This window comes from Sparus aurata, chromosome 15 (genome assembly GCF_900880675.1).
Source record: "Sparus aurata chromosome 15, fSpaAur1.1, whole genome shotgun sequence".
Taxonomy (NCBI): domain Eukaryota; kingdom Metazoa; phylum Chordata; class Actinopteri; order Spariformes; family Sparidae; genus Sparus; species Sparus aurata.
Genome location: NC_044201.1, coordinates 7,208,704 through 7,234,403, shown reverse-complemented (window position 1 = coordinate 7,234,403; position 25,700 = coordinate 7,208,704). Strand labels below are relative to the sequence as shown.

At 42.6% G+C, this 25,700-nt stretch overlaps 2 protein-coding genes and 1 pseudogene across 6 annotated transcripts; 2 read left to right on the top strand and 1 right to left on the bottom strand.

Moving 5' to 3' along the window:
* Positions 1-42: 42 nt before the first annotated feature.
* On the bottom strand, positions 43-7,841 carry mat1a (methionine adenosyltransferase 1A). Its single transcript, XM_030441799.1, has 10 exons — positions 7,554-7,841; positions 4,973-5,050; positions 4,597-4,719; positions 4,383-4,495; positions 3,284-3,427; positions 2,588-2,713; positions 2,409-2,501; positions 2,131-2,313; positions 1,889-2,022; positions 43-1,545 (listed from the first exon to the last, which is right to left on the bottom strand). The coding sequence occupies exons 1-10, from the start codon at positions 7,618-7,620 to the stop codon at positions 1,443-1,445; spliced, it is 1,164 nt and encodes a 387-aa protein (XP_030297659.1). The 5' UTR covers positions 7,621-7,841; the 3' UTR covers positions 43-1,442.
* An 8,321-nt stretch (positions 7,842-16,162) lies between these two features.
* Positions 16,163-18,399, top strand: LOC115596592 (peroxiredoxin-like 2A; annotated as a pseudogene).
* Positions 18,400-18,466: 67 nt separating this feature from the next.
* On the top strand, positions 18,467-25,250 carry LOC115596590 (peroxiredoxin-like 2A). 5 transcript variants are annotated; one of them, XM_030441801.1, is made up of 7 exons: positions 18,495-18,600; positions 20,402-20,644; positions 21,797-21,976; positions 22,443-22,534; positions 22,624-22,764; positions 24,130-24,294; positions 24,380-25,250. In XM_030441801.1, exons 2-7 carry the CDS (start codon positions 20,455-20,457, stop codon positions 24,473-24,475), a joined length of 864 nt encoding a protein of 287 aa, XP_030297661.1. In that variant the 5' UTR covers positions 18,495-18,600; positions 20,402-20,454; the 3' UTR covers positions 24,476-25,250. The 5 variants fall into 5 exon arrangements, with proteins under 5 accessions (XP_030297660.1, XP_030297661.1, XP_030297662.1 ...); XM_030441802.1 differs by lacking the exon at positions 18,495-18,600 and adding an exon at positions 19,673-19,835; XM_030441800.1 differs by lacking the exon at positions 20,402-20,644 and having other exon boundaries at positions 18,467-18,600.
* The last annotated feature ends 450 nt before the right edge of the window (positions 25,251-25,700 follow it).

The window sequence follows — 25,700 nt, the reverse complement described above, 5'->3', positions numbered from 1 at the left end:
CTCCTTTAATCTAACAGGTAGAAAAGACCAGATGACAGTTTACATCTTTAATTTTCTTTATTGTTCAATTATTTACATTGTCCAGGTTGTCCACAGTGGGTGACACAGATTAACACATTACGTTGAGGAAAGCCTCTCTTACAAAAACAATGTCGGCTGTAGATGAAAGCACGTGACGTTTTAAAGGGAGCACTGGTCACACTTCCTCCACTTCCTTCAGAAGTGTTTCAGGAGCAAATAATTAGATTAAATACTTTGTGATTAAGCACGGGCGAAAGCTGATTTACAGTTTTCTAAATATTTCAATAAACACTCCCTTTTTTCCTCTAAACTCATGGGGAAGCATCTGGGTCTGCAAAGTAGAGCTGCAGCGCACAGTTTTTACAATAGTCTGAAAGGTTTTTTCAGCATCGCGTAAGAAATTAGCTCAGCGTCACAAAGATATAGAAGATTGCATTGTGTCAGATATTAGCTTGGATCAACAGAAGCTTATAGTACAAGTTAAGCAAATGTAAGACATCGGTGGTCCACTTGTTCACTGCAAAGAGAGCAGAGATCGATTAAAAAGCAGATCAGAGTTAAGACTTCTGGTTATTTGTTGAAATGCGTCACATTTGTGGACACACACAGCAGGCCTGCAGGTAAAAAAAAAAAAGAAGAAGAAGAAGAAAAAAAAGACAAAGATACAGATCTGTGTGGCAATAAAAGCGCCTTGATGTGAAAACGAAGCAGCGAGGTGAGAGAAGAAGAAGAGCAGTGTGGAAACACGAGAATGCATGGCTATTTTACATTGGACTGATTGTAACATTAAGACATTAAGAGTTCTCCCCACGTTTTAGTGACCTGTCTTCATGTTCAGTGGTGATTGTAACAGTGCAAGCAGCTTCCTGTGGCACGCATTACAAAAGAAGACTTGGAAAAAAGGAATTTTACAGTCACAACAAAAAGATTAAGTTTTCTTTTAAAGCCAAGCCCTTTGGTTGAACTATAATTACACTTGTGGCGTTTATAGGATAAAATACTTTTAAAAGTGAAGCACCAAGGTTGTTTCTGTACATCATACTGGTCACGTGAAGGTCACCGCGTTGAGGTAAAACACTCTGCCTCTAGTGTTTATCTTCAGAGTGTTTTAGTTGCTGTGGTGTTCCTTTACGCTAGCAGGGAAACTCTTTGACCAGCAATCGTACTAAAATACAAATAATTCGATGTTTTAGGCACCAGAAAAAAATCGGTTTCTGACATGTCCTCTGTGTCCCAGTATATGTCCATCAGCCTCAACCACTCCTGCGTATAATTATCTCTATCTCATCTTTAAAGCTGATTTATCCCTAACTTTGGCTTTAGTTCGTCAGATCAAAAATATTCTATTAGTCGATGTAGCCCACGAAGAGCGATCTCGTTCAGCCTCCGGGTGAGTCGATCAGGAAGAGCAGGTGGAGTATTTAGAAGACAAGCTTTTTGGGAATCTCCCAAGTAAACTCTGGTCGGCCGAAGTGGCCGTAAGAGGCTGTCTGCTGGTAGATCGGCCTCTTCAGGTTCAGCTCCCTGGGGAGGAAGAGATAAAACCATCGCAGATTAATTCCAGTCTTACTTTAAATTCTATATATGATGTAGTTACGGTTGTCATTTTTGCTGATTGGTTTCCCATCTGCACACATACCGGCATTAAAGCCACTATGTGCACAAATTGAAAATGTCCAACTTTGTCGCCCTCTAGTGGTAAAATCCAATAACACACACAGAGGGAGAAGAAAGCAGCAGCTTCGACAGCTTTCACAAAGATTGTCTACATTTTCCAGAAACAAAAATGTCTGTCGTGAAACTGATTTGGAAGATGCTGGGATCACAAAAAAAAAAAGAAGAAATCCCCACAGTCAACAGCGTTTACCTGACAATGACGCCTGGCCGCAGATCAAAGTTCTTGTTGACGATGTGGAGCAGCTCTGTCTCTGTTTTCTCGGAGGAACCGTAGGTGAACAAGGAGATGGACAGAGGATGGGCCACCCCGATGGCATAAGACACCTGTAACACACACAGACGGGGAGAGAGAGATGGTTTTATCAGCACGTTGTGTCTACGCTTCAGACGGCCTCAGCCCTCGTGCGTGTCTGGATGAAGCTCGGCACCCACCTGAACCAGGACTCTCCTGCACAGTTTGGCTTTGACCAGAGACTTGGCCACCCAGCGGGCGGCGTAGGCAGCGGAGCGGTCGACCTTCGAGAAGTCTTTGCCAGAGAAAGCTCCGCCGCCGTGAGCTCCCCACCCTCCGTATGTGTCTACAATGATCTTCCTGCCTGTCACACCAGCATCACCCTGCTCGGCGAAAGAAAGGGGGACGGTCACCAAAAAGGAGCGGTGGTTTGGAGTTAATCTTTGGGTAAAATAAGCAGTCTGCGCGTGGCGGTCACCTGGGGTCCTCCAATGACGAAGCGGCCACTCGGCTGGAGGTGGTAGATGGTCTTGTCGTCCAGGTATTTAGCAGGAACCACAGTGTTGATCACCTGGTAGAGTTGACGCAACATTAAGACTACGTTTCTTGAGAAAAACATTATCGGGAGCCCTGCGAGGTGTGTTTACGGGGCTCTACCTTCTCCTTGAGCACCCTCTTCTGGTCCTCCAGTGAGATGCAGTCATCGTGCTGGACAGAGATCACGATGGTGTGAACTCTCTTGGGGATCACGGCTCCATCCCTCTGCTCATAATGGACCGTCACCTGTGGCGCAGAAAAGAAATCAAACGTCGGCGCACAACGCCGGAAATTCCCTGTCGCTAACGACCCAGATTTCTCCACGGGACGATTTAAGTTTCCAATAATCGTGTAATCGCGCAGAACCTCGCCTAAATCTCAAAGTGAAATCATGCTCCTATTTCTTTTTTAACATCCCAGATTAAAATGGCTGTTTCTGTACTTTGTTAATTTATTAATTCATTAATACCCCCTTTGATCTAGTGTAAACTTGTGCTGGGTCCAATCTGGGCTAAATCTAAAGCTGTTGTTCAGATATGTGGATGTTCTAACAACCCAAATTTGACCTGGAACACAAAACAATTAGACGCTTTATGTCTCAGACTTGCAGTCAGCGGCTAACTGCCTCCAAATCAGTCAAAAGTCTATTATTTCTACACAGAGAGCTTTATCTGAAATAGTTACAGTAGCCACCATTGATCCGCTTGTGTCTGCTGGCACCAAAATAAATCTCTTGGAGGACGCCCAGAGTAACAACAATACACTCCTTCACACAGAGACTTCTGTTTTGTGCTGCAGGAGAACACGAAGCGTCACCTGTGTTTTAGAGTCAGGACGCAGCCAGCTGATGACGCCGTTGCGTCTGAGTTCAGCCATCTTTGAGTTGAGCTTGTGGGCTAAGACGATGGTGAGGGGCATGCACTCCTCCGTCTCATCAGTGGCGTAGCCGAACATCAGACCCTGCCGAGCAGAGACAGACAGGCAGAGAGGGTCAGAGCAGACACAGCACAGGCAAACAGTGCAGGATGTTAACATGATCAGCAGGAAAAAAGTAATGGTGACTCAATCTGTAACAAAAGGGCAGACGATGTATTATTGATATGCACATAATCGCTACACTGCAGCCTGAGAGGGGTCAGCTAGAGCGAGTTATACTGAGGTAACATCAGGACAGTCACGTGAGACAGAGATAATACAATCCATGCAAAGAAGACTTCAGAAGTTGTAAAATACTTCACGCAGAGCAACAACAGGAACAGTGCATCTGTATGCACCTATAAAGAAACAGAAATAAAAGACATAAAATAGTGATCAAATCCAGTACAATAAAACAAAAATAGATCAATTATAGACAAATAAAGAAATTTCAAATCTTAAATCTCTGTGTTTTGTTTGTTTGTTTTTTAAATTGTTACCTTTTTAAAATTAAAAACTAAATTTCAGCGATGGAATGTAGCCAAAGACATTTACTATTTTGAGATACAGATTAAATACAAAGCGTTGTTAAAGCCTAAACCCCCTGGTATCAAAATGTTCACATCTCATATAAAAGCAGTGTAATAATTACACATTTGTGTGGCAGAACTTTGTTTTTCCTTCTGTCCGACCCTCATCAATTATCTCCTAACCCCTCAGAATTATCTTCTGAGCCTTTGCTGGAACCTGACCCCTGGGTGGGGAGTCACTGGACGCAACCAGCTCACTGTTTATAGAGTAGTTAAAGCGACAGCAAAGTGGGAGCTCGCTGTTCGGCCACATCACTAATGATTATCTGCCGTGACTGAGTAAAACATTTAAAAAACAGCCACTTCCGTTCCGCTACATGTCGTATTGGGTCAAACAAACTGTGATATCTGCCTCTGTGACTAAGCCGACACGAGCCCAACAAAACGCTGTGCTGTTGCGACAGTTCTACCTGGTCTCCGGCTCCAATGTCCTCCTCCTGTCTGTCAACGTGGACCCCCTGAGCAATGTCCGGGCTCTGCTGCTCCAGAGCCACCAGCACGTTACACGTCTTGTAGTCAAAACCTGCAAGAGGGAGAGAGCGAAAGAGAAAAGAGAGGTTAAAAGCTGACAACATGGCGCGCAGATGAACCCTGTTGTTGTCGACTCCTGTGCCACTTTCTCACCTTTGTCGGAGTTGTCATAGCCGATGTGTTTGATGGCGTCCCTCACGACCTTCTGGTAGTCCACGTTGGCCCGAGATGTGATCTCTCCACACAGCAGCACCATGCCGGTCTTACACACCGTTTCTGTCAAAACAATGAGCGCGATTACACAAAGAAACACTTTTTAAGAAATCTTTAAGACAGCTGACCGGCCTGTTCACAGGGAGCTCACAGGGTTTAAGCCCACATGTGGTCATCTCGTGCCATTCAGAGGTCAATATTTAAAATACAATACATAATCTCACAAATGCTGATGACTCAAATTCCAGGTGATGTTATGTCAAAGCAGACCACATGTCGCCTTTGTCTCCATCGATCTGAATTCCGGTTTACTCACCACAGGCCACTTTGGCGTCAGGGTCCTGCCTCAGGTGAGCGTCAAGGACGGCATCACTGATCTGGTCACAAATCTTGTCTGTGGATCATCAAGCAAAACATTTAGATGGTGTGATATGAATTTAGAATCGCGCTGAGAGGTTCATTTGAGATACCTGACGTTTTTGAGGATGTGTTTATAGGACAGAAAAAAAAAGAAAAAGATATTGGAGCAATATTACAGTTTTGCTTGTATTGATAAAAAGAAGCTGTTAGCTTCGGAGAACTTTCAAAATATCTTTCTGAAAGGTTACGTGCTAAACCCTAACCCCTGAACAGGAAGACCGTTTGCCGGCAGCCATGACTCAGTGTTTATCTCTCTCTGCATCCTGCTGAAGCAAAGCAACACACAAACAACATCACCAGGCGGTTGTACAACATCATATATCTCTGTGACGGGTCCAACTCTGATCACAAAAAAATGTCTGCTATCAGTGGGAACAGCGCAGACCTCAAAGTCTGTTATCAAATCAAAAGGTGTGCGCCGCGGCCTTTTGCCAAGGACACACACCTCTGTCAATGTACAAACAGTGTATGGGAAATTTAACGCTGAAAACATATACAGAGTTCAATATCCAGAATCTCTTCGGGGAGGTGTGACATGTGGACGCAGCTTTGTTTTCTGTCAGTTACAGAAAGCAAGTGATCAGTGTTGTTGTCGCAAACCAAAACCAAACGGAGCCTCTTGAGTCAATGTGTAAGCAATTTAAGATGCACAACTGGTGACCTCCGCTGTGTTGACTGATTATCAACCATCACAGAGGTCATATGTAAGTTAGAGGATTACAACACATTGACGAGAGCGGGGGTTCTACAGGCAAATGTTCAGAGGGCAGAGTACGTCTGAACTTTTATCACTGGTGTTTACATAACATATTGGTCTCATTTGTCCATCGGTTTAGTATTTAGAAGCAGCATAAAAGCATATATCAAATGGTTCATAACTCAGTAAAATGTAGTTTTGCACCACTTTAAAGACATTTCTCCATTTTTTAAAAATGTTTTCTGGTGCAGTCAGAGGATATTTGGATTGCAGATGTTTGGGTCAAGACTGCCTCTTTCACACGCTGGTCATTGTTTACAGTCCGATAGGCAGCTTGAGACACATGAATGGAATTGGAGTTGATAGACATTGCTTAAGTCCGTAGAGACATATCTAAAAAAAAAAAAGTAAGTAAAAGCTAAATCGACATCGGACAATAACCGATGTGTTCCGAGATACGATTTTGTTTTGGTTGATAGAAATCGGGCTAAAAACAGACTACAAATGGAAACCAGAACACTTCCGATACCCCACATCTTGTCGCTTGCCTAACAAACACATAACTACATGTCTGTAAATCCAAAGATACAGTGTTGTGTTCTTGTGGGTGTTGGCCTACGCCAGGGTTGTCTGTCGTCACCGATTCTCTGGACTAAAATGTTAGTGTTGGCCTATACTCAAACAATGAATGTGCGTCTACTCCGTCTGTCACAATATAACCGAAACGTCCTTGCCGTTGACTGATATGTGCAGAATCCGAGGTGAGGCTGTCCCAGACTGACCCCGGTGAGTTCGCTAAATGAACCGTCAGTGAAGCTGCTTGGATGATAGTCAGCACCTCCAAGTATGAGGCCATGGCTCGAGTTGTTGCTCTAATTGAAGGAGTCCAAGTATCTCTGGGTTTGTCCATGAGGGAGGACAAAACAGAGCGAGATGGACAGGCGGATCGGCGCGATGTCAGCAGTGATGCACTGGAAGGCGAAGCCTTTCGATGCATCGGTGGATCTACGGTCCATCCCTAGCCTTTGGTCATGAGCTTTGGGCAGTGACTGAAAGAATAAAAACCGTACTGAGTTTTCCTCTGTAGGTTGGAGGTTTATATACAAATACTGCTCACGAATTCTGAATCAGGGGACATGAGTGAAGTGTTGCCGACATGCGACTGCTCATTTTTTGGGACGAGATTCGACAGCCAACACTTCAAGGCTGTGAGAGAAGTTGTTCCGAGGCAGTGCGATTTTTGCATGCACTCTTTTGTTTGACAGGTAGATGGTTATGCCTACTATGAAAATATGCCAGCAGTTGCGCACACTCAGCATTAAGTTCCCAACTGGTCACTTTATTTCCCCTCAGCGTGTAACCTAACACCACTCCGTCACGCACACATTCAGGTCCTGCTGCCTGTAAGTGAGAGTGAGGGGCAGTAAACACATGTTGCTGTGAATGGAATACCAACCACGCTTGGAGCGTAAATGCGCAGCACTGTGGAGTTATTTTGGATGTGCAGATCAATTTGCACAGATTTATTGCCGTGCACGTCACTGTTTCTGCCAAATAAAAGTGCTGTTCTGTTAGAAATGCTGGCTCATGTTTCTCTGTGCGTCCATGAGGAGAAGGTAAAGATAAGCTGCAATTGTATTTTCCTTTTTTTAAAAAGTTGTATAGAAGATGTGACAAGTTGTTAAATATCTTTGAATTAAAACTTCAATAGAGAATATTTTTAGTGTAACTCTGAGTCTCAGGTGCACAACCAGGTAGCTACAGCCGGTTGAGGACTCACCTGGATGTCCCTCTCCCACGGACTCCGACGTGAACATGAAAGAGCCATCGTCCGGCAGATCACTCATGTTTGCTACAGGGCCAGGTACTCAAGCAAAGACTCAGTGCTCTCGGGGAGAAAAGGTTCCTCTGTTCCCACCAACAAGCGCTCCAGAGAGCTCTGAAGGCTGCTTTATATTCCTGCTGGTACTCTTAAAGAGAGAAATGAAGAAAGGGAGGCCAACAGCCCTGCAGCCAATACAGAGACTATCCTACAAAACTCCACGTCTGTGTCCACATGGCCCAATATATATGGCTAAGAGAAGACACACACGCGCGCACTCTCTCTCTCTCTCTCTGACACACACACACACACACACACTCACACACACACACACACACACACACACACACACACACACACACACACACACACGTCATGTGAATCCATGGGACAGTCCATTCCAGGGGGGAGTGGATGATGGGAGGGCATTTCAGCTGGTGGAAGCTGCTTGTTAACCCCTGGTGTACAGTTTGATACTTGGCTGTGTGTTTACAGTCACCCACTTTAGGATGAGATGCGTCTTAGGTGGGGGCAGGAACATCTTAAACCAGGGGGGGAGGGGGGGTTCCCCTGCCCCCCCCCGTCACACCAGTGGGACTGCTCTGTCTGTTGGAACTCGACCCGGCCGGGGCCACCTATGGACAGAGGGAGAGAGAAAGAGGTAGGTATTGTCCAGTGGGAAAATGATGCAACTGCTCCTGTTTACATCATGTTCTGAGCAATGTTAGCATGATCAATAGTGGCAAAAGAACACAAGTAAATGTTAATTATTGGTCGGAAAGCAACCGAAACATGACAGTGCGAATGTTGAATATATAGAGCTGCAACATTTATTCCATCAATCAATTTAAAGAAAATAACACTTGTGAATTTTATTGGATCACTAGTTTTCGATGATTTCTCGAGGCAAAACATGTCAAACATTTGACGGCTTAATTTAATTTAATTTAGTTTATTTGATAGGGACAATGCAAGTTAACATAGTAACACTTCCACTCGTTACAAACAAGTCAATGTGACTGATGTTCTGCATACAGAGATTGTAGCTAATGCTAGTTTCCAACTCCTGTCCCTAGTTAGGCTTTTAATAGAAGAAAGAAGGTAAGAAGAAAGACATCAAAGTTACATAACAACACAATAAAATGTACAATACATCTAAAATCATACCAAGTCATGACCCATTAAAAATGCATACAGCTCTGATTTTGTCTCAGCCAGACTTTAACATTTGTATTAAAAATCTTAATGTCTCGGGTTGTTTTTGAAAAGTAGATTCAAATAAACAACATTAAAATGACGCGTGTAGATGACCGCATCGGTAACAGGTGGAGCTTATTTTAATGCTGTTGGGTGATTAAAGCTTACCATGCACCGCTTTTCAAAAAAACTGAACATGACATTTTAAATTACACTGACATTTAAAGTTTTATCAGCAAAATGTTATATAGTATCAAAAGTAAAGGGCTCTTTCAAAAAATAAAAGCCTGGTCTGAGTCTGTTGTCCTGTTATACATATATTAGAATATTAGATTATAATTATTATCGATGCATTAAGGTGTGAGCAGATTTTCAGTGTCAGTTGGTTTAGGGTGTACTTTATACAGTGCTGAGTGGCTTAATCTTTAAAATCGCATCAGATTTGACACACAAATTGACTTTATCGAAGGATAAAATGAAAATACTCGAGTAAAATGTCTCAAAACTGTACTGTTACTTGAGTACTTACTTAAGAGTTGAGTTGAAAATACAATATGTCCCACTGAAATGTAGTGGAATAGAGGTATAAAGTAGCATGAAAAAGAAAATAAAAGTAGTTGACATTTATACTTCAGTACATAACTGTGTAAGCAGTTACTTTCCATCACGGCCAATAATCAAGTTTAGAAACAGACAGTCACCTGTTGTCTGACTTCTGTTTTCCATCTAAGTCCCAGCCTGAGGCTTCTGTCTCTGCACACGACTGTAGAAAAATATCGAGCCATTTCCTGGGAGAAGATCAAATAATGAAGATGTGTCCCTCAGATATCTCATGGCCTTTCAGGTGATTCACTACGCCTGTGTGTTTCTTTTGTTTTTTTTTTTTTTTTTACAGAAAATCAGAGGCTGTATTGGACCGTTTGTGCAAGTGATGCGAGCGGACACCCGCAAACACGCCGTATGCACGCGCACAAACGTACACCTGGAGAAACAATGGGACTGTCAGACTCACACAGACACCGACTCTGTACCTTTTCATATATAGAATCCCAGCAGACAGGGAGAGGTAAACCCATCTCTCTTTGTTGTAGTGTAAACAGTGCGGCGGGACAAACCCTTTCTCTCCATCGCGCTCTCATCTGGCTCTAATTTTAGTTGGTGTCGAGTTGGCCTCATGAAATGAGAGGAGAATTTAAACTAGCCCTCAGTAGTGAGTAAAATAAAATGCCGCTCTTCCTCACTGCTTAAAAGCCTCATTTGAAGCAGATCTGACTTGAAAAACAAGAGCGTCAGCCTACTTCAATCATAGATCCAGTGTGTTGGGAGTGATTTTCTACCTTCTGCTCATCACAATTTTATCAAAGTCTAAAAAGTTGAGTATTCGTAAAACTAGAGTGGGCCTGCAGGTCTCAACTTGACATCTGTGTGCCTTTCGTAGATGCAGCTTGTGTTTTTTTTGAGCAGTGACAAGATCTGTGAGAGCACTGCAAGAATAATCAATACAAGGTTATATTAAACCAATTGTTCCACATGAGATTTCTGGCTGATGCATACAGGCACATGGGACGTTATGGGTTCACACATGTTAACACGCATAAAGTACGTCAATGTTTGGGTTGTTTAGAGCAATGGGTGAAAATTGGAAACAGCCGTGTTAACATAAAAATAAATGCCATTTACGGCAGTAGCAAGCTGACCTAATTTTACCCCAGGCCAGGAGAATCAAATCAAACCTGCAGAGGCAGGGGCTGCATGCTGGGAGTGATATAACGCTGCTGAGGGTCAAAAACAAGTATCCATTATTCTTTCACTACCAACAAATTAGACATTTGAATCTAAAATCTGTAAACTGAATAAACTGATGAAATAAGTTGCTCAAAAATGTAAAGTCACTGATAGTTAGGTAGTTAGCTAAAGGCAGTTAAAATAATAAGCTAAGAGCAACTGAAAGAAAAACTGCTTTTTAGCTACAAGAAAATTGAAAAGTTTGCTAAAAGTAAAGTGTTTAAATGATACGCTGTAGCGGTTACAGATGAGTGACGATTGAAATAGACAACTAAAACTGGCTAATGGATTAACAGTCAACATGGCTTAAAGTAATGGATAAACTGTTTAAATAGCTAACTTAATGTAATGGATAAATTGTTGAGATAGCTAGTTTAAAGTAATAGAAACATTGTTCAAATAACTAAAGTAATGGATGAACTGTTCATTTAGCTAGCATAATGTAATGGATGAACTGTTTAATTAGCTAGCATAATGTAATGGATGAACTGTTTAATTAGCTAGCATAATGTAATGGATGAACTGTTTAATTAGCTAGCATAATGTAATGGATGAACTTTTTAAACAGCTAGCTTAAAGTAATAGATAAAATGTTGAAATAGTTAGCCGAAATGATTAGACAAAGTGTTCAGCTAAAATCGGTATATTTAGAATCATGTATTTAGTGTCCCTTAAGAACGTCACTTTAAAATAAGTTGAAATTAAAACATTTCAGACATGGTGATAATGTCAGTTTTGGGGTAGCACAGTTGAGCTCCTCCTGAAAAAATGTGGGGGACCAATATACAGGATGTACTTTACAATAATTATCTACTGTCTACTGTTTTAGCAGTTGCTGTACAAAAAATCATCAACATATTTAACCAGTTTAACAGGAAGTCATACATCATATTTCCTATGGAGAGAGAGAGAGACACCCAACCTTTGAGATTCAGCAGACATGCATTTCTATACTGTGTTTATGAACAATATTACTGATTATAATATTCAGCGACAAACAAAGCTCATTGCCGCTCTGCCACAAGGCCTGTCCCTGCACAGCAATTGGACTGCAAGTGTGGAAAACCACCACCAATTAACCCTGACAAAAATACATCTAAATATTTGTTTTCAAAATTGTTCACATAGTTTAAACCACCACTTAAAAATGTGTTTGAATATTTTTGCAGCTGTGGGTAGCGCCTCCGTTCACTTTGTGCATTGCATTGCAGGACAACGACAGTTTTTTTCTAGATTGTATGCTGCTTCATACAGGCTATATATTTGAAGACTGCTCGAAAACCAGCTTAGATTTGCCATGTGGTATGGAACTGGGACACGGCTAGAGAAAGGTCAGAGGTCAGAGACAGTTACAGTTACATGTAATGGACATAAACTAGATTAAACTAGCGAAGATGTGAATGTGCTGCCTGATGCCAGAGAGAGAGAGAGAGCAGGGAGATATTCTGATAGCACAGTGTGCAGCCTCCGGATGATACACCTCTATTTATTTTGGCCCGACTAGAGTCTTTGAGCCAGGTGCAAACGCTCAAGACACCACACTTGTTACGTGTGCACACGTGAACGAGAGAGATGGACTCCTCTGAGCCTGTGTGGCTCGCCTCCAAACCTCCGTTAATGACTGACCAGGGAAAGGGATTTGTTCAACTCTAACAAGATCGTTCTGGTTACGCTGAAAGATAACCGCTATCAGTGTTTTGACAACACGCCAGCTTGAGAGATGAAGAGGATGAATGTGTGTCGCGGACTATGCTTCTTTCTCAGATACATCGCTCCAACTAATGCACACCGATTCGGAAAATAACATCTGGATAATGCCGTTACTCTCAAAGTGTAACTTATTGACTTTTATAGTCTATTGAGGTGAAATATATAAACTCTGTGTGAGCCGGTTACCGTGTACATGGAGGTCAGACTGTCAGGTAAAACAATGCAATCGTGGTCCCCAAGGTTAGGACATCTTTACTACTGTAAACAGCTCAGCATTTATCAGCGTCATTCTCAAAACCTATTTGAAATGTTTAATCATTCTAAATCAAACTACTGAGGTTTGTGTCATTTTTCGCAACACATTTTTTTATTCCATTTTTGAATCTTTTTTATCCAGCATGTATTTTCTTTGAACGGTTTCATTCAAATTCAGTTTTGTACTTCTGAAACTTGATGTGAATCCATACCTGGAGCACTTCTGTCAAAAGCACATTTGTTCTCGGGACGGTCACAGGACGATATAAGATCGTATGGTGGATCATGAAATCCCCAAACATATGACCCATCTCTGTGAAACACTATGCAGCTCATTTTCTTCATTAAAGTGGCTCAAAAAATGGTGGAAAATGCAGGCCGGTTCTCTAGACGGCAGAAAAGTTCCTAGAATCTTGGAAGTGATTCAAGAAGCCCCGGAGCTAATTGGGTGGAAAATGTATGTATTCACTGACACGCTTTTGGTTAGGAGTCAGTGTGTGTGTGTCATTTTTGTCGATGTTGGCTTCCACTTCAAGTAATGTGTGTACAATTAGGGCATCCCGTAAAATAAGTAATGATGCAAAAATACTAGACTGATTTTGAAGAAGACATCCTCTCCGTTTAATGAATCATAATAAAAAATACGTTAAAAACAACATGCGCAGCCTCCTTTTGAGTTCATCTACACTTCCATGTTCCGACAATCAAAGAGGGAATAGATATTGCTGCCACTTTGGTGTGAGTTCAACAGGCCAATTTGAGGAGGAGGTTTTATGAAACCTACAAAGGGAACACTAGAAGAAGTTTAAAGCTCAAAAGCTTCAGCTACAGAGCTGCTGGGCCCCACAGAAGATGAAAAGTAAAACGATAGAGGCCCAATGACCTTTGTGTCACTGTGAGTGGGGTTTCCAGTTTGTCCAAATCCTCATCTAGTCATTGAGCAGCCATCACGGCAGAGAGCGTGAGGGTCGCCTGGATTTGAACACTTTATCTATGCCGTCACTCTTAATGCCGGTTGACTTAAACTAAGTGAGAAAAGATACATCGTTGAAAACGGCACAATTGGAATTATGAAGAAATACACGCTCCGGGGCTGAACCGATCCCAAATCATTTTGACGAAATGACAGTGTCTCCTCCTTCCGCCTGATTGGCTACGCGAAATGTATGTCATATTGACCCTCTGGTGCGTTTCAATTTAAAAGCTTCGGGGTCACAGCTCCGGGGTCACAGAGTCAGTCAGACTGAAACTTGACAGAACAGGATGAGATAAATGAAGCCTGGCCTCCTCGGGGGCTGTTAACACCTGTTTGTCTTTCCCCTAGTTCAAGGACGTGCAACGTAACGCCGCGGCTCGTCACTCCGCAGCTCTGAGCTCGTCTGGTCACCAACCAGTTTCATCTGGATGGAAGTCAGAAAAGGATGGTTTCTGCCAGAGTGAACCTTTTATGGTGTTTGTGAGAGATTGTGGCGTGATTAGTGTTTACAACTTGTTATCTGGAGAATGACGTGGCAATAAACAAAGTCTGCCACTATTAGTAGTTAATAGATGTGTTGTTTGACATTTTTTTCAAACTTTTTGAAGCCTTTTATCTGGCTCCCTGTGTTTGGATTTATTTTTCATTATGTTGATTTACTTGGCTTCTCTTTACAGCGCTGCCGGGTGAAGTTTCAGGGTTACAGAATACAAACATTACCACTTTTCCTCTCTCAAAGCAAAGCAATCCAAAGTCTCTGGATTGAACGTTCGTGAACGTCCTGAAACAGATCCAGAAGCAGATCTTGCCACTCAAATGAACTTAAGGGAGTAATTACTGCCCCCGACTGCCCACTTTGCTCTCTGATTGGCTCCACACACACAATAAGCATCTGACATGTCGACTGAAGCATTTCGAGCGGGAACACCGCATGGGAGGTGGGGTGCAAATCCTCAGCTGGGATTGGTCGTCGGCCCCGCACACTCCCCACTGGAGCAGCATTGGTCCAAGGAGACACAGTTCTCTTGTTGTGTGTGAGTTAATGTTTGCGTGTGCGATGAGAATACCAGCGGCAAAACAGTCTGACCAACCCCGGAGACCTCGACTGAACTTTACAGATGAGAGCTGTGTGTGTTGTCAAATTCTACCGTACAGTAACTCATCTCAGCATACTTTAACCACGGACGGCTGACTGCCTGATGTGTAGCCCTCCCCTTTCTCATATAACTTGGAAGGAAATCCAGTGGCTATCCCTTGTGTTTTTATTAGATGACCTGAAATGGCTAGGAGCATCAAAAACAAGCAGCCAGGCTGACTCTATCACACACACACGCGCGGCCCAGCAGATGGCCCAGCAGCAGAACAGCCAGAGGGAGTGCAGCAGCTGGGCCCGTGGAGTGTCATCCTATCCCGTCTCACTTCAAGCCCATTTTGGACCCTCAGCACATTCCACTGTGAAGCTGCCACCAATGAGTGAAATATAACCACAATACCATTCAAGCAATGCACGTTCGGCCCGACGTGTTCGCATCACTGATCTGTCAAAATTTCATTGTAAACTAGATAAAAAAACAAACAACCGAACTCTAGCACAGAGTCATAAAGGTGAGGTAAGTTCACCTCGTTAACACACACTCCACTCACCTTGAACCCTCTTTACTACACCGACTGGTGTGTTGCTATCAGTGGCTCCACTTATATCTCACATCTGTCATGTCCAGTGGTTGTATAAGAGGGCTCAATAAAGAGACCGGATGTTTTTGAAAATGGACTTTGAAAATGCAGCTGTTAAATGCAGCTCCTATCAGGTTCGGTATAAAAGTGTCGACAACAATTAATTGATTGGGGAAAAGAATTGCCTATTTAACCAGGAGAGTGCCACTGAGAGGGCAAAAGTCATTTTTGAGGCAGACCCGCCCAAGAAAGTCGGCAGAATAAATAACAACGCACAGTTAACAGACAGAAAACCCAAAAGGAGATTTAAAAAACACAAAAAATGGGAACTCGTGTTTTAAAAAAAAAAAAGGTTTGGAGGACTTAGCTGCGAAACCAGCTTAATCAAAACCATCGACGTCCAGGGAATTTGTCTCTGATTCTTTAATTTTGGATTTAAAAGCATTTAGTGGGATTAATTCCTAGAGGTACAAGATTAATCAACAATGAAAATAATTGTTGGTCGCAGCCCTGAAGTCAGCCTCTGACTGTTGGTGTACTGTCACAAACCTGCTGCAGGGGGCGGTCTTGCTCTGGTCTTGCTCCGAGTGATAAAAGCTGGAGTGGTCTCAAGGCCTCAGCAGCTTCTCTGGCACTGACCTGAAGACACAATGAAAACCAGCAGACATTTTTATGCTCACCACTGGTGCTAATTAGCTTAATTATAAAGACCAAGAGACTGAAGAGCTGTGTATTTTTTGTATTGTTCTATCACACTGAATAACAAATGCAATGTATTATATTTGTATGTGCACTGTATAATAACTGTTTGAACATAATGAAGGGAACATAATGATGACATAAATAATTAGAAATGTTCTGACATGGCTGAGGTCGTGCTGCTCTTTGATGAGCGCTCCCCTCTGCACCACGCCGAACCTGGCACTGAGGACTCAGCTCAATGTGAGCCTTGTTTCCCAGCAGCCTTTGAGGAATTTCTATCGTGTTACGTTCACATAAGCAAGGCTTTCACTGTGATTGGACTGATCTGATCTCAGAGGGCTTAAGGGGCTGGTTGAAAACGTCAGATTCCTCCACATTAGCAGCGAGCCGCAGTCCGGTGAGTCTAGCATTATTTTACCTTTTGTGTTGACATATTGTGCATTGTTAAATGTTGAGCTATTACAAACTTTACTTTCATGGTCGTGGTATTTTTCTTTTGCAATTATGTGCAATCCGGGCATGCTGTTGAGCCAATCAGATTCCGAATGAGTCAAGCAGTCACATGGAGGAGTGCAGTCAAGCCTTCTGAGCAGTAAAATGAAGATCTACAAAATCTGTTTTGCCTGTTGGGTTCTAAGGATGAAAATCATGATCATTGTACAATGAATTGATAAATAACTTAACAAAAACATGGATGAGTGCACAGAGTAAAACCACTCTAATGTTAGCTGCCTGACAAGGCAAAAACATCATAATCTTGTGAGAAGTTCCTAAAGCAGAAGCAAAAGTTCATCTTTGTGCACATTCTTTGTTTTTGAAGGTGGCCCTTGGATCAAGTTTACAGTCATGGTGACTGTGACCACGGTCCTGAAGGCGGTGAGCCTGTTTGTTGCAGAGTTCATCAGCTCCATCACAGACTGGTTCCAGACCAAACCAGCATGGGCCAACCTGGAGGTGCTGGAGGAGACAGAACTGAAGACCACTGGAGGAGGTAAGTCAGAAACAGTTCTTTACTTTATACTTTGCATTATAACATTTCTGTAATCCTGTATATAATCCTCTCAGACGTAAGAGAATGCAAGACTGGTCAAAAATTCAATTCTTGGTGTCTGTCTTGATGTCAGATAAATCCACAAACTGTTGGCCAAAACAGGGACTGCCTCATTCACAAGACACAAGATATTTACTGGAGTTCTTCATGTGGGGAAGATGAGTCATCTTTTATCAGCGACATTTAGATTCAAAAAGCTCCTTTGTCTCTTTCAGTCCATGAGCGACACCAAGCCAAAACTCTGTGGGAGAAGACTGGCGCCGTGGTCATGGTTGTCAGGCGACCTGGATGATTACTGTGCAGAGAGGTATGAAATAACATGCCAGTATGTGTAATAATAATGAGAAACCTGCAGTTACCTGACGTGTTAACTTTAATTCATGCTATTTGGATCTCCCTGTCCTTCCCTCTCTAGGAGGCCGCTGAGCTGTCCTCTCTGAAGTCCCAGCTGCAGGACCTTGAAGTCCCTCTATTTGCCGTGGTGAAGGAAAACATTGGCAAGGAGCTCGACGGCTTCAAGAAGTACTTCTCTGGGAAGGTCTACCTCGATCAGAAGGTCTGCTTCTCTGCAGAACTCTTTCCTTCGTGGTTTTAAGTTATCAAGTGACCATTTAATGAGCTACTCATGTAATCCTCATAGAGAAATTTCTACGGCCCTCAAGAGAGGTGGATGTTTCTCTCCATGTTCCTGCGTATTGGCGTCTGGAGGAGCCTCTGGCGGGCCTACCGCAGGGGCTTTGGGGGAAACCTCAGAGGTGAAGGACTCGTCCTGGGCGGAGTCTTTGTCATTGGGCCTGGAGATCAGGTGGGCATTAACCAACAGAGTAAAAAAGTTCTGACATCTGGAGCTGCACCTTGTTGTTTTAAAGGGGTCGTGTGTTTTTTTTCCTCCAGGGTATTCTGCTGGAGCACCGTGAGAAGGAGTTTGGGGACAAAGTCAACACACTGGCAGTGCTCAGAATGGCCCGCAAAATGCATGACGACATGGCAAGATAGACCCTCAAAATGTGAATGAATGGACTGTTTGTCACTTTGGTGTTATGTAATAATGGCTGCAGCATGCCCCCATTTGCATGTCTGAATTCCATAAGCCTAGTTCTCTGTACACCACAGCAATGTCCAGCATGCTGTACTCTGCTCATACTGCATTTCTTCTGTTTGTACATTTTATGCATTCCCCTTTTTTGGTGGAATGTCATGCAATATCACAAAATGTGCCACTTTAACTGACCCACTGTCTGCATCTCTGCTCTAGTAATGTGATGCTCATTTGTGTGTTTTAATGAAGATTTGTTTCTAAACTCTGCTGAGGAAATAAGTTTGATGCTGACACACAAATTCAACACTTTTAACAGGGCAGTTTTGGCCTGACGTGAGTGAGATTGGAGTCAATAAAGCGCACTTTGTGTTTTCCAAATAAACAAATAAACCAGTCTTACTTACAAAAAAGATGATCTACGTCATTACCTGTCCGTGTATGTTGTTTTGCCTGGTGTTGAGCCTCACAAACACGCTGGTCAAAACTCAAATCTACTCAGCCAGCGATCTTGTTCGATTAGTTTCCCTGCTCCGGGGATCGTTTCGTACGCCTGCGCCGAAATCTGTTTACAAAACGCTCGAGCCTGGAGGCGCTGCTTGTCGCTCCATTGATTCTGGTGAGTGTGCCTTTATTACAGAACTATCCAATTACCTTTGAATCACAGTTACTGCTTCTGAACAAGTGCACCTGTTTCAACAAACCGTGTTAGCTCCAGGCCAAGACCCGGTAAAGTAAAGGCTAAACCTGAACGTAAGCTAGCCGAGCTAACGGCTAATATATAAGACGTTTGCAGCGACGGCTTCGTCACCGTCTAAACGTACCATAGCAACAGTAACTTTGTGGGACACTGAAAGTCTGCATGGGTTATGTAACACTCATTGCCAATCTTAGTTATCTAAGAAATGTTAAAATATCATGGGCATTTTTAACTTCAGGTTTTAGGTAGCCTGTCAATTGATTAGTCACACATTGACTGTACAAGGTCATCATCCGTGTCAGTGTCCAGTAGAAGAGTCAGAGCAGCAATGTCACATAGGTAGCAAGTTAACACAAGTTAAAGTCTTAATACGTTTTTATTTATTTATTTATTTTCCATTTTTAAATATATTTATGAACTCTCGTACAAAATATTATGTCCGAATTAACACGAAATGAGTCATTACACAACTACACACGGCTGCTAGACTAGCTGGTAATAAGAACTTTATGACACATTACTGACAGCTACAAATCGGGTCAGGTATGTTTGTGTATGACAGTATTTATTAAGCCTGCTTTAATGGGGCTTTATGGAAGAACTGGAGTTGAAAACATTAAAAAAAATACATATCTGAACTACAGTTATCGACAGCGTGTAGAGAATTAGCCGTTTTGACATTAGCGCTGCAGTTATATCTGATGTAGATAGCATAAACACGTAGCCACTGCAGTACAGCAGTAAACAAAAGTGCGTGCTTACTTTCCACTTCGAGCAGCTATGCGACTGTTCATCCTACCACCCAGGCATGTCAGTAATATAAATACAAGTCTTGATTCATTAGCAGCGTTCATGGTTTACAAAGACCGGGGCAGCACTACATCATGTCTGTCTGTGCCAGTGCTGACCGCTCCTCTCACTGCTCGCTCTGCAGGAGCTTTATAAGGCATCTCTACTCATCCTGTGAGTCGGAGGCGTGGGCACACGTCTCTATTGGCTGCTGCCGCTGCTGTTATCATTTATTTCAGCCCTTTGTCCCCCTCAGTCAGTTAAGTGTCAGCGCACAAATGCATTTAGGTGATTCACTGCTCGAAACTGGCTCGGCTAAACCCCAGGAGAGAGAGTTTTCCTGCGCACTTTGGAGGCAGAGACAAGTTAGTAGCAGACGTTCATACTTTCTTTTGTTTATGGACATAAAAAATAGATCTTAATCCTTCGTAAATCTAAAGTCATTTTTTTATTCAAAGTGCATTGCTGTGTGTGGCATGTCGTAGCCTGACTTATATCTGTCTCTGTTTTAAGTTTTATTCATGTGCTGATAAACGAGCTGACGGAGGAGCAAAAATGGGAAGTTTCTTTGCAATGAGGAACTGTCACACCCCAGTGAGAAGATGAGATCCAAATTCAAAATGCGTACTTGACTTTTATCAGAAGCGTTTATTTTGATATTGCACGCCCTTCAGGGTGGCAACTAAACGTTATTTATGTAAGCATAAATAAAACCAGCCTCACTGGTTTAACAAGTAGGTATGTTGTGTAGTTCGGGTAAGCCAGGAAAGATGCCAAGGTTTTTTTTCTCTCTCTTTGAAATCCAATCCAGATTCCTTAAAAGTAACTTCAGGCTTACAGCAGGGGTGGATGATACTGTCTTTGAAACGGTCTGTCGCATGGCTCGGGTGGTTTAACTGTCATAGAAAAGACTTGTGTTTCTGTCTTTCAGTGAAACCTTGAGCGTGTGTGTAGTCAGAAGGTCAGACTTTTCCCACGGTCAAGATGCTGGCTCTGTCCAGGCGATCGTCAGCTTTGAGCTGGAGGCTGTCCCTGCGCTGCTCTGCCCTCTCTCTGGGGACCGTGAGCAGCCGGCCCTCCACTGCAGCCGGGCCACAGTATCTAACCACCCAGACTGCTCTGATTCACCAAAGTAAAGCCAAAGCCAGTCCTGACCCAAACAAGCCCGCTTCAGGCAAGGATATATTTGACTGCTGCCCACACAGCTAGCTGCTCTCCACAATAACCCAAACCTAAAGCGTGTGGTAGAAACCGTGTGACAGTCGTGACCTGTGTGTGCACGGTGTCTCCCGCTTTCCACCCACTTTGTGCTAAAATGACTCGAGACCTTCATGACACTGAAGAGTGTCATGAAAGAAGACAAAATAGATGAGTGGCTTAAAAGTAATGATTTTCTTTTTTCTTTCAAACATTGTAAAATGTGTGAAATAAACAAGCGCAGGGGCACAGGAGCTGAAACGATCAGTCAGGTAATCCATTAGAAGACTGACAATTCATTGGCAACTACTTTTGATCATTTATTAGGCTGTTCTTTGTTTTGTTTGTTTTTTAATACAAAATGCCACTTCTCTTGCCTCCTTAATTTTGAGCAGTGGCTGGTTTTGATATTAAACTAAACGTGTGGATTTGATTATTGAGAAACTGATGGCCAAAAGACACATTTGAAGATGTTACCATGAGATCTGATAAAGTGCTGAAGTGCTCACTATCTTCTGACTGGGGTTGCAACTGTATCAGATCTCTATGGCGAGAAAACCATCTCAGGAAATGTTATGGTTTCCTGGTTCCACTATGTAAAGTATCACCACATTATTATTTTTTTAGAGACTCAGTTGCAGCGCTTAGTTCATATCAGCTATAATTGAAAGCACATAAACCATACAAAGTTTAGCTTGTCCCAGAATGACACACACAGCTGAAGTAAGAAAAAATCTGTGGTCACATTTGAGAAGCATCTCACCTGTTTGGTACGAATGTGAGCTATTTAATCTTGCAGATGAGGTTTAGATTAGATAAAAGTGAGAAGAGGCTGCGCTGGTGAAAATGCACCACAGTCACAGACGGATATAACACTACGCTCGTACACGGGCCAAAATCTGCAAGCCGGGTCTTGTTGGTCGCTCAGCTACAGTGAGATTTGTTGTCTCATTGTGTAAGAATTAAAGGAAACCTGATTCACAATGTGCCATGCAAACATAGACTAGTCTGCGTATTTAGCAGCCCAGCCACAATAGGCAGTATTAATGAGAGTAAGTAAAGAATAGTCTCTTTCATTATGATTTTGTTACACTTTTTCCTCTTATGCTGTACCCTGTTTGTGCTGCAGTGTCTGGCTCGGGGCTGGAGGGGGAGCTGTTCGGGATGGGGATGTGGTCACTGGGTCTGGGCGCTGTCGGAGCGGCGCTAGCCGGGATCTTCCTGGCCAACACCGATCTGTGTCTGCCTAAAGCTGCCAACGCATCGCTGGAGTTCCTGGAAGACACTGACCTGCGCTCCACTACGGGTGGTAGGCAGGCTTTCTGATTGGCTGTTTAATAATGCCAACCATCAATAAGTCCGTTTGTATTAACACTGGCTGTTGTTAAACCCACCAGGAGGAGAATTAACATTACATCAGCACATGAATCAGCAGTTTTCTTCACCGTTGCATGTTTGTATGCTTTGTACATGCACTGAATGAAGTTTTGTGTCGCATTTAATGCAAAGCCGCTTTCTTAAATCTGCTGGAATTACGGATTAGATCACTGTAAGGGTCTTTGCCTTTAGCCGAAGGTAGAGTTACTGTGTTGCTCTTAAGCATTTCAACATATAGATGTATGTAAACAGGTATACATTTAAGTACAATGAATTATTTCCTTTTCCTCCGTTTGAAGGCTGAGTCTTTTATCTCCCACCCTGTGATTTCTTGTTATCAGAGACATGTCAGACTGGAGCCTTGTTTCTAAAACAATTTCTTCTTGTTTTGTCTGCAGACAACATGGTCATCAAGGCAAAAAGCCTATGGGAGGCGAACGGGGCTGTGGTCATGGCCGTACGCCGGCCCGGATGATTTTTGTGCAGAGAGGTAACAGAGAGGGTGTTTCACATGTTTAAACTGAAACAGTGTGTGTGAAATATTTTCCCTGATGGTATAATCCCATTCCTTCTCTGCAGGAGGCCTCTGAGCTGTCCTCTCTGAAGCCCCAGCTAGAGGAGCTCGGGGTCCCCCTGGTCGCCGTGGTGAAGGAGAATGTCGGCACAGAGATCGAGGACTTCAGACCGCACTTCGCTGGGGACATTTACATCGATGAAGAGGTCAGCAGTGGTGGATAGCATCACGTCTTTTACATTCCACCTTCATGTCAGTCAGCATAAACAACCTGACAAAGAATGAGTCTCTCTCCCAGTACGTGTCTGCTCTGTCGACCGTCTTTGTCAGCAGTATGTTTTATTAAGCCGCCCAAAATCACCACCTCGTGTTTTGGGATTTTTTCACCCTGAATCTCTTTTCACAGCAGCAGGTCTATAAAAACAATTAAAACCAACATGGTACCGAATGACATCGCAGCAACCAAGTGCACTTAGAACAACACTTACTACAACTCGGAGCTAGAAAAAAGGACAGTGAAACAGCACTTAAAGTTGGATTACTACTTGTAAACTGGGGGCAAATCTACTCCAAAATGATGAGGTAGCATCTGTCTGACGTTACACAACATCGGAAGCACCCATGGGGACGAGTAAGATGTATTTGTGAACGGCAGACTTTGTATTAGGCCGGTGAATGGAATATTAACATCCATTTCCAAGTGTAGAAGTGGCATAACATAAAAGATATAATGGCTCTGTTACCTCATGTCGTTTTTAGTCAATTATGCCTACGGAGATCCTTTTGTTGTTGTTGTTCTCTCAGATGGATAACAACAGTCAAAAACGGCCTGGTTGGCCCGCCAAAGTAAAGTCAACGTGAGGGAGACACTGCATACCGATTAAATCAGTGCCAGGAGAACTCATTGATGATGAAAACCCGTCACAAAGTCATGACCATAATGTAGTGAGGCTGACGTTAGGGCTGCTACTCATGAACATTTCCATTATCAGTTAATCTGCAGAAAAAAAAAACATGGGAATAATTGATTAATCATTTTTCTATAAAATGTCAGAAACTATTGACAAAAGGCCTTTAAAGTTTCCCAAAGCCCAAGTTGGCATATTCACTTTGCTCGTTTACAACCGTCATTAATGAAGTCCAGAATACAAACTATTTAACTATTTAAATTTTTCTTGTCTTCTTTAGTCCAACATATCAGAGGAACAGAAATGATTCACAGATATTAAAAGCTCAAGGAAGCTCGAGCTATTAAACAATGAATTGATTATTTAATTGATTGGTCAATGACTGACTTACCATTTCTAGTGTGGCTAATAGTTTGGGTGGACCTCATGTGGGCAACAGGCTACTGATTATTATGTATTACAAATGAGCCATATATCTTGAGAATTAGATGACTTCCGCTGTATTCATCTGCCAAGAGGCAACTTGAAATGAGGCAAATAAGTGATAGATTCATTTTTGCTGTTAAAACACTGGTCAAAATCCTACAATGAATGAGGTTCAGCGAATATTTCCTTCACATGTCTCTAGACTGAGTTGACTAAAACTAAACTATGTGCTTGTAGAAACACTTCTACGGCCCGCTGCAGAGGAAGATGGGCGGCCTTGGCTTCATTCGCCTCGGAGTATGGCAGAACTTCATGCGGGCGTGGAGGTCCGGTTACCAGGGAAACATGAACGGCGAGGGCTTCATCCTGGGAGGAGTGTTTGTCATCGGACCTGGAGACCAGGTAGCGTAGTATGAAAACATCTTGAGTTCATTAGAGTTTTGACTTTACACATCTGTATGTTGACGCCCCCTGTTGTTGTTTGCAGGGGATTCTCCTGGAACATCGTGAGAAGGAGTTCGGGGATAAGGTGGAGAATGCAGATGTTTTAGATGCTGTTAAGAAAATTGTGCCAGTGAAATAAGTTATTATTCCTAACACAAATGTTTGGCATTAGGCATAGGTATGGATTAAGATCAAAACGAATCTTAATTAATAAATAATTTTTACTGTGACACGTCAACGTCCATCCATCACTGAAATATTGCTACTGACATTTAAGTCCGTTTGTGTTGTGTAATATCACAAAATTGTCTTTTTTTTTTTGCATGTTAATTTACTGTTGGTTACGAATGTCACGCCGATAAGAACAAGACAGAGCCAATATTATTTATAGTTTTGTTGCAGATTATTTCTCTTTACCTCTGCAGACACCTATAAGCTATTTTTATTTTGAGACGGGTATTAGAAAACAGGTACAAAGGGACTTAAAGGTGGCATTTTTATTCAGGTACATCAGCCATTAAATTTAAGACCACCTTAAATCTTCCCATTAGAGAAAAACACAAGTCAATTTGCTGAATTACAAGTAATTATTCTGTCAGTGGCACATTTTATATTAAGGTTCCTTTGTTATCTACATTTGCTTCGCCTGGTCAGGCACCTAATATGGGCCTTCGACATGACAGACGTGTGTGTGTCTGTGGTCTGTGTGTGTGATAATGACAACTTGACTCTAAACTCGTCATTGAGAGGAGCAGGTTTGATGCTCAAACACACACAGCTCCAGCCACTGTCACCATGTTTGTGGTGTGAAGCAGGTGTTGCTGCATGTGTGAATGTGACAGAGATTGTGCGTATCGGTACACGTGAATGCTAGTTGCAGGAAATAACAAATTAAAGAAGTCCTCATCACCAAATCCTCAGTGTGCGCCTGTGTGTTTGATTTTTGTTACAAAGGTAAAGTATGCAGGATTTTTCTAATAAACACTTAATCAGACAGAAATAAACCCTCTCACTCAACACTTTTGCATCACAAGAAATATATGGTGTGTCTATCTACGTTGGTCCTTGTTAGAAAAACAAGCCTCATCAGATTGGCACTGAGTTGCTATAATCTTCGCTTAGGATTCATTTACTGGCCTTTCCTCAAGCAGGCCTATTCAACTACTATTTCAGAGTGGCTGGCTTAAAAAGAAGCGACATGCCAAGGGGCCAGACTTATACAGCCCTGTAAGGCTTGGCATGTACACGAGTTAACTGGCACACTCTTTGAATATTTCTCCTCTTTATTAGTTTTAACAATTGTAAAAGAAACACAATATATACAAAAAAGTAATCTTATCGTCAGTGAAATAGGAGTATTTTTG

Bases quoted from the DNA above. Each gene is read 5' to 3' on its own strand.
- mat1a (XM_030441799.1), bottom strand. From the start codon at position 7,620: ATGAGTGATCTGCCGGACGATGGCTCTTTCATGTTCACGTCGGAGTCC. The intron at 4,496-4,596 runs GTGAGAAAGTGG...TCCCTCTTGCAG, and splicing joins CTATGACAACTCCGACAAAG to GTTTTGACTACAAGACGTGT. The intron at 3,428-4,382 runs GTAGAACTGTCG...TCTGCTCGGCAG, and splicing joins ACATTGGAGCCGGAGACCAG to GGTCTGATGTTCGGCTACGC.